The following is an 11,875-nucleotide window of genomic DNA, read 5'->3' on the forward strand; positions in this document are numbered from 1 at the left end:
AAATATGCAACTCAATGATATACTACTTACTGTGAACTTCTACTTCACAGAAAAACACCGTACTACTACATTTATCTGACAGAAAGATGTTAGTAGTTATGTTGCAGAATTAGATTTTATTCACAAATAATTAAAAGTGATGCATAATTATTCATTACACTGAAATTAAAGCAACACTTACCTTTCTGGAAATTTTGCGCTTTTCTTTGTTTAGGTTAAAATGCTATTAATAAGCTGACGGCACACTAAAATGTAAGTGAATTCCACCAGTGATAAAAACTCATAATTATACCATTCTCATATAGTTCTAAGAAAACTCCGACCAATCATTGCATTTGGACCAAATGCAATGATTGGTCGGAGTTTTCTCCTGTCCTGTCTGTCTTCCCCACGTGGAGGCCTCCGACTGATGTAACCACTTGCGTAACATCCCAAGCCACCTGTAATATCTAACGTCAGCATTTACGTTATATTTTAAAACTCATCAGTCATCACTGACCACGGATAAGTTTCAAAACTCCGGGGTTGCATTTGACTGTTTAGTTTGCTTCTAATATAACATAACATTATATGACAACACAGCATCCAGTTGCTAATGGCGTACGTTAGCCTACTGTAGCGTAGCCTCTGACACATTAATGTTATCTTCCTTGTGCGTTTCCACTTACTAGTAACGTTAACGCTACTATCTAACGTTAGCACTGTAACCTTATTCTAAAACTCATCAGTCATCAATGACTCCGGTTCAGTTTTAAAACTCCGGGGTTGCGTTTGACTGTGCAGGACATTATATGACAACACAGCATCCAGTTGCTAACGGCTAACGGCTAACGTTAGCGAATGCTAGCTAACAGACACAAATGTAGCCTCTGAAACATTAACAATATCTTCCTCGTGTGTTTCCACTTACTAGTAACATTATGCTACTATCTAACGTTAGCACTGTAACCTTATTCTAAAACTCATCAGTCATCACTGACTCCGGTTGAGTTTTAAAACTCCGGGGTTGCGTTTGACTTGGTAGTAACGTTACTCTCCTCATTGCTCTCCTCGTCCGTGTATGCAACGTTACCTTGCCAATGCCTACGTCTATCACAGATGTAATGGAAGAGGGGGGGAGTAGGCCTTTGGAGGGAGGTGGAGTTGCAGGAGGAGGGGGATGGGACTTTGGAGGGAGGCGGGAGTTGTGGATGTTCAAATTTTGTGCTGTATGAAATGCAAGAAAGGTAAGAGTTGCTTTAAGATAGATAGATATTTACTTTGTGGTATTAATAGTTTTGCCATTAATAGTTAATAGTTTTACTTCAGAAAAAAAGTTTGGAATACTTATTCTACCACTGCAAAAAGCCTACCAACACTCCAAGTTAAGAGACGGTAAAAAGTAAAGCAAGATGGAGTTTGCTTTGGGCCCCCAGATCACTACGTCGGCTACTGAAAAACACACCTGACATGGCTCCTCAGAGTCACAAACACAGGTGAAATACAAGTCTCTTGCTTTAATATAACTACTGTGGTTATTAAGTAGGGCGTGGATTTTATTCGTGGAGGTTTGTTGCTGTCACGAAAGTAATTAGTGTTATAAGTAAATATGGCAAAGAAAAACAGCTGCAGCAGCCAGAAACACAGGTGCAACACCAGCTAAGTGCACTTTAAGACAACATACGTCACTCTCCGTAGAGCCCTGAAGCCCCGCCCCCACTGCTGCACAGAGCCAAAGAGCACTGCTTGCTTGTTTATTCAAAGTTTATTCATATGGAACGTGCCGCGAGTCCACATTGCACCAAATTCAACAATGTACCGGGTAACCAGCAATACACTTACTAAGTGAGAAGTAGATCAGACCAACACTTCTCGAAATATGTGAAGGACACAGAAAAACAGACAGAGTTTCCTTGCTTGATGGTTGGATATGCTTATTCACTTTTATGTCAGTACATTAAAATGTAGCTGGAGTCAGTTGTTGGTTAGCTTAGCAGAAAGACCATACGCAAGGAAAAACAGCTAGCATGAGTTATAGAGGTGCTAGGGCCAGAATTTGTTACCTTCGACAGAGGTGTAGTGGTAGTTTATGAGGTGGGTGTACTACTAGTTAGATGGGTATGGTTACTAAGGAGACAGTGGGTATACCCTTGTGTTTATTCCAATGGCTTTTTGGTATACTGAAAGAAGAGGTGAATATACCCTGTACCTGCGTATGCCCTCCACAACACCACTGACCTTTGAGGCTTGCTGCTTTCTGTTTCCAGTCTTGATGCTAAGCTAAGCTAACTCGACTGCTAGCTCCACCTTCATATTTACTGCAAACACAAGAGAGCTACCCATCTGCTCGTTTAACTCTCGGCAAACACATAAATGACTTCTAAGGTCCTGTTGGATGACTTCTACCTGGAATGTCACAGCAAAAATAACTTTTGGGAAGCTGAGTTTACTCTGTGGTTCCTCTGCAGGAGCTCAAACAGTCTTTGTTAACCTTTATGTTCATGGCTAAGCATGGTGGCACACTATGTAGGTCGTCCTACTCTGTGTTACAGTTACAGTCTATTGTCTCTCTGCTAAGCCACACATTGCCATTTGAATTGGGCTTTAAATGCAACTTTATTAAACATTTTCAGCATCACTTTGTTGCTGACTACTGTATTCCCACATGCACTACTATCATCACACACGCTTTTGCCTGAAAGGGATGTAATAAAGTTAATGTTTAACTATTTTCATTGTTCAGAGCACACAGCTATCACTTTCTGGGCAACAACTAACTGATGTTGGGACTCATGATCAGTCATTTGCTCAGTCGACTTTAAATACATACAAAACTGATGCTGCTTCCACTGTCATTCTCTGTAGAGAACCATGCAAGGTAAGTTCAACTCAATATTAGGTTAATAAATTACTGAATACTGTCTGCTGAGACAGAGGTGATCCTTCCACTGAACAACAGACTGAATGGAACAGATATGAAATAAACTCAACAGCAGTATCTCCAATTAACTACTTTAAGTCCACCATTGATTTTACTGACAAAGTTTTCTTTAACTGTACTGAATCTGGCTCCATAAATTCTTCTACTGCTTTGTGGCCTAGCCTGTCACTACTGGCCGGACAAGAGTAAAGCAAAGCAAAATGCCGCCTGAGGATGAATTCCAGACAAATGGTTCACAAAACGCAGCACTGTTAAAAAAAAAAAAAAAAAAAGTTTAAAAATGATTTAAAAACCAGATGTAAAAAGATCTGAAGAAATAAAGCAGAAACATAAATTAAGTTGCGTAGGAGTCCTGTAGTATTGTGACACATTAGTCTGATACTTGGATATGAGCATCATCTTATTTCTTCCTTGTCAGAACCTGACAGTTACATTACCCACAGTGCAACTTGAATGCTGAAGGTCCAGTTTGAAGATTCAAGTCATTAGCAGCTAATGTAGCCTCAAGCTACTAGCCACACATCTCAGCTGCAGGAATAAAATGTTTGCAATCTACAGTACACTTCTGCAAGTGGCCAATATGTTATGTTACTATATTTCATACTATCATTTAAGCACCTTATGTTATGTAGTTGATGTAGATAGCATGTATATGAGCTGACTTTCTGATCAGGAGTAGAAAGGGATAGTGGATGGCGTAACACCTTGGCGATACGGTTGCCAAGAAGCAGACAGCAGGTGTCCGTGACCAACAAACAACAACAGTGGGTATTTACAATACGTTAGGATATTTCCAGCATTTTTTTAACACGCTTCCAGCCATGCTTGTGGCCAAACTATGACGCTCCAAGTAGCCCTCCAACATCAGTTTCAGACATTCAGGAATGGCCAGTCAGTGTACGCTCATTACATGCATTGTGTCTTTTTTAAAATAAACTTATGTTTTCATGGTAAATGTACAGTTTCTGCTTTTTAAATGCATATAGTCCCTTTTCTCTTTTCTATTTTTAAGTTTGCTTCCTTGGAATCCACACATTCATATATTTGTGGCAGCCCACCATTACATCAGCATCTACAGCCACCTATTGATTTTCTATTTTTGGAGCACTGTTGGAATATTTGCACCGTTTTATTATTAATTGCACCACACTCTCAGAGTGCAGAGCGTACTCTGGGCACAGTCGGAGCAGCAGAACGCCGGGCACAGTGAAAGTGAAACTTAACCGTTCACTGAGCTGGGGGTACACTTTTGCATTCACTCGCTCTCACAACAGCTGCTCTTCTCATCAATCGATCTGATCTAATCACCTCTGATCTGATCAACTGATCAGTTATCTACCCGGCAACTCAAACTCCACAAACTGCTCCTAAGGAAAAAATGATTTCGTTGAGAGTTCTGCCCGCAAAAACTTCAGAATCTGGAGAGGTGACCCAGAATGATACACAGGGACAGTACATGTTTCCATGTACTTCAACTCACATTCACTAACAATGCAGGCTAGGTCACATTATTAGTTCACTCTGCTTCAATAAAAATGTTTGAGGATGATCAAATATTTCTACTGAGAGGACTGCAGCAAACTCACTTTATGTAACCACAGTTCCTACACAAAGACAGGTTCCACAATACAGTGACTCACTTTGACCTCATTGTTCTGAATAATGTCTGATATAAACACAGCTAAGTTGAGACATCTGAGCTTCAACTGTGACTAAGATGTTGCGGATGTATCCTTGGCCACAAGGATAGTTTGTGTGTGTGTGTGTGTGTGTGTGCGTGTGTATCTGTGTTGTAATTGATTAGTAGTTCTTAGACAATGCAGTAAGCATGCAGAGCGGCAGGTTTCTCAACAGTACTTCATTGAAACTGCATCTTCACTCGAAAGCCGGCCAAACCTTGACACTAAAACTCAGGGTGTGATTGACTTGTTTGAAAAGGCAACTTGAGTGCTTTCTCTGTCATTTCATAGGTTAGAAATTACAGTTTCCAATAAGTCCAACATGACTTTGACATCCCCTTGAACTGTATAATTTGCTATGGAGTCAAAACAAACAAAATAGCTTTAAGATGTATTTCTTAGACCCTAAAATCCTCAAATCCATGTCTGATAAAACCCTGGGCATGGATTAAAACTTAATCTTTAACTAAAAACAAAAACAGATTTAGTCTACGTCTGGCTTTAAATCTGATCTAGGACATTCATCCACAATGTCAGCAACTAAGGAGTACACTCATACACTGCAAACCACTTTAATATAGGAGCTCATTAATGTTTTCAGGAAGTTATTAACAGTCAAACTCCAATGATGTTAGTGGCTGCTCAGGGAAATAACACTATCATTTTCATTTTGTTTTAATGTATCATACTTTTGTCATGAAAATTAATATTAACATGAAGCTTGTATTTATCTTTTTAAATTAATGTGTGCGTAGTTAAATTTTACCCTTGCGTAACCCCTGTGTGCAGCTCTTGTGTGCAAACGCAGTTCTCGCACTGCCAGTCCATCTTTTTTTTTTTTTTTTCTTGTGCAAACACAAGCTGTCACTCAGTCTGGTCTACAACCACATGAACAACATGATTACATTGTCCTGTCATGTGACTTGAGGCTCAACTCCAGCCTCACCTGTGTGTATCTTCACACCCCTTTGCTTATACATAGTGTACGGTTGATACAGTCCTTTGTCAACATCCAGGACATTTGACATTCTTCATTTGTTGAATGCTTAAAAAATGAATTTTAAAAGCTCTTTAAGTGGCTTTAAAAGCAACTCTTTGGAAGACGATACAATATTTGCTGACACTGGCTGTTGGCTTACAGCTTAGTCTGATGCCAGTTGGACTATGCTGGTAGTTCATCATATTTGGGCCTCAATAAGCCTTGAAACAGAAACTAAAAGTAGCATGAAACATTATGGTAGTAGTGCTAGGGCTGGATCACAGGAGTCATGTGAGCAGGTTTTAGTTCTTTGAGCTCCAATGGCTCCTAGTTGAGGATAGAGTGCATCATATCCAGCTTAATATGGTCCTAAATGGCAGAACCCCTAGTTATCTTAGAAGAAGCCCAGAATCACAATACCAGAGCTAGGGTAGCTAACCTGAGCCTTTATAGATTCAAAACCAAGATTTTTTTTAATCTATGCCAGTGCTACAGGGTGGAGCACACCACTTTTTGCAATAAAGGGGGTGCGGAACCCACGAGCCTTTCAGAAAGTGGTGAGACAGAAGCTGCTGGATTACATCGCCAAAAAGGGGTCATGGTTGTTTTGCACAATAAAAAATAATGTATATGTGTATGTAAATATCCTCATGGGTTAGGGTTAGGGTTAAACTAAGAACTGCGTGCACTACAGTAGCACAAAGGTCAGGACTGAGGGCAGAAATGAGCAGCGCAGGACTCTCCAACGTGTGCTTGTGTGTGTTCAGAGGGAGACAGAGACAGGGGGAGAGAAGTTGAAGGTAGATTTCACATCATGTTTCTGTAAGTTATTAATAACTTAGGCTACTCAGACTGCTGCTTTGTCACTTTTTGTCCCAACCGCCTGACCTGCCTGTGATAATTTCCGGCCTAATCAATCAATATTTATTAGAAGGCATGGTTCCCATTAACATAACTAGTATGATCTGAAGTGTTAGGGTAATGTTAACTATAATAATTTCTGTAAAACAATCAAAATATTTGTGTAAAATATAATAATTATTCTGCACAGACATGTCAGCACAAAATACGCATAAGAGTGCTCTTGAGTGTGCGTAGATTCTGTTCTTACCTTAGAACAAATTCCACATAAACAAAACACTAGTCAATGTCAGAATCTTGCACAAGTGGGTTTTCATAAAAATGTTCTTTTTAAAAACAGTTGGTGAATGAGACCCACTGTCATTTTCTTGGCTGCCTGCCGTTGTCTGTCTGGCACAAAGCCACAAGCACAGTTTGAATATTAAGGAAGATAGCGTGCTGGGACAGAAATGGTGACACAGACCTGCCATGGGACTTTCAAAATAAAGGCATATCTTAATGTTGACATCATGTATTGATGTTTTCACTTTGCATCAATAATACGGCACTGTTAAACAATCAAGATATATGGATACAGGTCCAGGGTGAGGCTGCAAGTGGTGAAAATGCAATGCCTGGCAGAGATATTGTGTAAGTGATAGCAGTGCCTGTATTTGATGTTTGCAAGTGTTGCATATAAACAGGAATAAACATTTTAGCCCATTTGTGGTTCTGACAGCAGAAAGATAAATTAGAGTATATCAGTGTTATCAGTACGGTCCACTGTTAGCAGCAGTGATGAACTAAAGCAGCACACTAGTTTGGACTGTTGGACTGACCTATCTGTCAATATTGGCTGATCACAAATATATCAGTAGTAATTCAGAACCACTGATCCTTGTTTTAGGATCATAGTTTAAGTCGATCAATATGTTTGTTTTTCTTGTTAAAGAGCCAGTTTGGTTTAGAAATGAGCACATCGCAGTCTAGGGGATGTTGTTTCTAGCTCTGTTGACAATAATGACTTCATTGCTCAGCTGTTAAACAGCCTGCCTCTGGCATTCATGCCTAAAATTCCATGACTATAAGTACAAATGACCACATTTCAGGGATCGTGTCTTGTCTCTGTCTGTTTGTTATATACACTGTTAACAAAGAACAGCATCAGACAGTCTCTACTTTGTAGTCAACACAAATGTGTCTTGTTATTTTGTTTACAATGCCTTTTACATAATATTAATGATGCAACAAATAAGTATTGTCATCATCAAATATTCTGCCAATTATTTTCTCAGTTTGGTGTTTAAAATGTCGGAAAATAGTTTTGTTTTTGTCTTTTTAAAGCCATTTTTATCGTTCTGTAGCTTCCCTGTAGTGTTCTCCATGTGTTCAAATCCAAACTTTCAAATTTTTGAGCCCCGCACTGCGCTGACAGTTGGTGAGTTTGCCCGCACACGCAGTGACAGGACGAACTTACACAGCTAACGTTACCGAACGGTCATTAACGGGTTTAATGAGAGAGTCGAGTCATTTCAGTGCGGGTGTGAGTTTGTTAGGACAGTTTAACGGCTTGGTGTTGGATGCTAGCCGCTGCTGCTACATTAGCTTGAGCTAACAGGGTGGACAGCTCAGGGGAGACCATCCTGCAGTGCTGCCTCAAACCTGGGTAACAGAAGCTCTGAATCTTATAAATATAAATCTCAAATTATAAATTTGTTGGTGCCAGTTTTCCTTTTCTGTAATTCTGTTTCACAGCTTTGTCAAGCATTGTCTCAGATTCGGAGCACATTATTGAGCATTTACGTTCAGCCCCCTCCCTGTGATTCAATGTTGATTAAGACCAAAGCTCCGGAGTCCAAAAACAGGTATTTGCTACAGCCCTAAAAGTTACAAAATAATATAAACAAACTCAACAATCAAGCAGCGGTAGACCTCCTGTGTTCTGTGAGGCAAAATTACTGTTTTTTAAAAGATGTCAGATATCAGAAAGGGCTGTCTGACAGCTAGATAAACCAATGAAAATATTCTAAATATAGCATAATTTTCAACTGATATCAAATTTTCAGGTGATCCTTTGATTATCATTATGAATGCTCTAACTTACGTCACTGCTTTTTGCTAATGGCTCAGCAGGTGTTTCCATTTCAAAAACCCAGAAAAGAACGCAGGCGGTCTTTAAGTTGCTTGTTTCACCCACCTAACAGTTGAAAAGCAAAGATATTTAGTTTAAGTATTACAGAAGACTAACAAACCAGGAAGCCAGAGCCAGAGAATTTTTGGTATTTTTCCTTAGAAAATGACAAATAACAGATAATCAATTAGTTTATGTAGTATACAACAAATAATTGATCATGTGTGTTGTCTTTGACTTAATACTCATAGTGCTACAGCTGCAATGTTTGACTTTACTAAAACTATCCATAAGCTGTTTTACTGCATGTTCCTGAAGGATTCTGCATGCTTTTAAAGAACTGAAGAAGGTTTAATTTCTCCAATTTCATTTGCTCTTTTGCACGGTTTCATAATGACTGAAAGAATGGACTAAATTTTATGGATTTCACAGTCCCTGTTTCGACAGTCCTGTCTGGACAGAAATGTCCTTGTGGGTGATCTAAATCACTATCAGCTCAGTCATCTACAAAGTCATGGTAATTCTAAGGGAATGGATTTGGCACAGTGCAGGAAATGACCCTTTTCAGCCATCATTAACCTCATTAAATACTTCATGGAGTGATAAATGTCTGCATTGACTTGTGGACAGCCTGCTGTGTGATGAGATCTGAGTTACTCATCTCATTCAGCACAAGTAAAGACTCAACTGGAAAGCATCAATCTAAAAGGCCCAGACTTTAAACAAGATGCATAATGTTTGTGTATTATTGGTGCATGCTAATAAAGACTGCAACAACAGCATGGGTTCATTGAAAGCTAAAGGTCAATGATGCATCTGAAAAAGTTGAATATACATTTGGAGCAGCTGTAGGCTACATACATTAAAACTGTTATCTTACAGGCTTCAGAAGCTGCTTTATGTCACTGCACATGAGACATGCACAGGCAGGAAAAATGGCCATATTCATGACATTCTGCATGCATACCTGAGCAGCTGCTGGCTCCCATGAACAGCCTTCACGGGGCCAGGGTCAGTCTTCGGCTTTGACTTGAACTTTAAGAACTGAAATCTCTTCTTCTGTCCTTCATTCTTGTCCCCACTCTTCTCCACCGAGTCATCGTGGCTCACTTCTTTCTTGGAGAACAGACTCTTCAGTGACCTCCTGGGTGTACTACTCTTCGCCATCTCTGCCGAGCCTCAAGTCACCGAGGACGCAGCGGGACCGGCGGGTGTTTACACGAGTCGCAGCTACAGTTCCGCTGATGATCGGTTCATTAAAAGCTGATGAAAACAGTCGCGGAGAGGAAGAGAGCCGCGCGGATGGCACTTGTTGACAGATGACAGCCTGACAGCTGCTCGTGCTGCTTCATTTTGTGTGTGGAGCAGTTATACAGAACTCAGGTGTGGCGAGGCGACACGCCCTCTGAGGAGCAACACCCAGACAGCCTCCCTACCACACTGCCTCCAGGTGAGTCGCCACTGCCATTTTATGCAGTAAAATAAATCGAAATTAGCTCATTTAAATAACTTTAATGTACGAATCAGTCACGGTGTTACATGCTGTGTGTCTCCAAGTTTTATATTTTAATGTTGGTCTGCTTTTATGATAAAAATGTCCCCAGTTTTTCTATTTCCCAGCATTTCTAAAGCCAGATATTAGTCCATGGGCCAGACCAGATTTCAGCACCACTCAAGGTGGCAACACTTAGTAATAATTTATGAAAATGCCCATGTCTGTAGATGATATTTTGGTATGATAGACATCCCTGAGTGGCAGCTGTGTCACAGTAACCAGCTCATGAAGTGAACCACCCCTAAAGTAAATTGCATTTTAGACGTTGGTGCACATCCTGGTTTAGGCTCATGGGCAGGACATTTTTCAGTGTTTTATAATATTGTGTTAGGTGTCATTTTAAAGTGGACCTTTATGGCTTTCATTCAAGCTCAGTTGTGCATCTTTCTGACAAATACTGAGGCAACTGTAGCCCTTTGAACAGTCAATGACACACATTTTCGCCTAAATTTGATCTTTTCTTGAAGCTCTGCGGCATCTAGAAACATCAGGGACACAAAACTCAGAAATTGGAGTTCTCACAGGACTCTAAGGATTCAGGAAATGCATATTATACCCATACTATTTCACTGTGAGACGTTATTGTGAGCCATAAATTAGAAGAATGACATTGGAGGAAATCTCTCTCATCTAATCACTCATTTTAAGTAGGTTCGAGTAGCTTGTATGTGTCAGGGCAAAAAATAAAACAAAATGGATCGTCTTCATCTTGATAAAAGTCTTGTTGACTAAACACAGCAAGGATGGAAATAAGACCCTGGCTTTATCAGTTTATCCCTCACAAAACCGGATAATGTCATGTTTTATAAACATATTAGAATGTTCTTAATAACATGCTACATGAAACCTGTGCATTTATGGGATGCATGTCTGATGATGGGAGATAATATCTGGTATGGGTGGGGGAGAAATTGTTACAGCGTGATCAAGATATTTTACATGGCAATACTGTATCATACATGCATGCCAAATATCATTTTTTAAAATTATTTGAATTCGTAATAGTGCAAATACAAACTAAACTTTTGGTAGGTAGCCGACTGGAATAATAAAAACATTTATTTTTTGTCCACTAGATAAAAGAGATGTTAACAAAGTGTTGCTTCCGGGACATAATTTGCAGGTTAAAAAAAGTAATATATTGCAATTTATGTTAAAGCAATACTCAGCATGAGCAAAAGACTTAAAATTGTAATGATATTGCATTGTCACTTAAGTATCGTGGCAATGTCGTATCCTGGGGCCTCCTGATTCCTATCCCTAACAACCAGGAGCACATGAAAGTATGGATCTATTACTTAACTGGCCTATCAGCCCAGGGGCCTACAGTGTCAAGGGGGCCACTCTTACCTTCATCTGCAAAATGTCGCTTAAATTAGACTCACTAAGAGATGCAAAGGAACTGCAAAATGGGGCAAAACAACCACAGCGAGACACAAAACAACCCAAATAAAAAGACATAACATTGCCTCAGGGACACTGTGTATCTTGTTCCTCTGCAGTGGTGGGGCCTGTGCATATCTGTGCCCAGGGGCCCATTATCTCATACTTCACCCATGCTTGCAAGGACATTAATTGTAAATGCTCAGGATAAAGATAATTACATCAAATTATAGCTTGTGTAATATACTTTTGTATACTAATAACTGTGAAATATCTCCTCATTATGTGAAGATACCACAGTGGATAATTGTCGACATCTTGTGGTCACTCTGCAGTTTGCAACCTGATCACAAGTCTGATTACGCAGCCTGTGCACACGTTTGTATGC

General features: G+C 39.8%; 1 protein-coding gene across 7 annotated transcripts in view; it reads right to left on the minus strand.

Moving 5' to 3' along the window:
* Window positions 1-9,886, minus strand: part of crybg2 (crystallin beta-gamma domain containing 2) — a 66,579-nt gene extending 56,693 nt beyond the window's left edge. For 2 of the 7 annotated variants that reach the window (XM_050033831.1, XM_050033830.1), the window contains exon 1: window positions 9,517-9,885. In XM_050033831.1, the coding sequence (XP_049889788.1) occupies window positions 9,517-9,716 (200 nt within the window). In that variant the 5' untranslated portion in view covers window positions 9,717-9,885. Of the gene's footprint in view, window positions 1-9,516 lie in introns of all 7 variants that reach the window. The other 5 variants (XM_050033828.1, XM_050033829.1, XM_050033827.1 and 2 more) reach the window with 3 other exon arrangements.
* Between the last annotated feature and the right edge of the window lie 1,989 nt (window positions 9,887-11,875).

Source organism: Epinephelus moara, chromosome 22 (genome assembly GCF_006386435.1).
Source record: "Epinephelus moara isolate mb chromosome 22, YSFRI_EMoa_1.0, whole genome shotgun sequence".
Classification (NCBI taxonomy): domain Eukaryota; kingdom Metazoa; phylum Chordata; class Actinopteri; order Perciformes; family Serranidae; genus Epinephelus; species Epinephelus moara.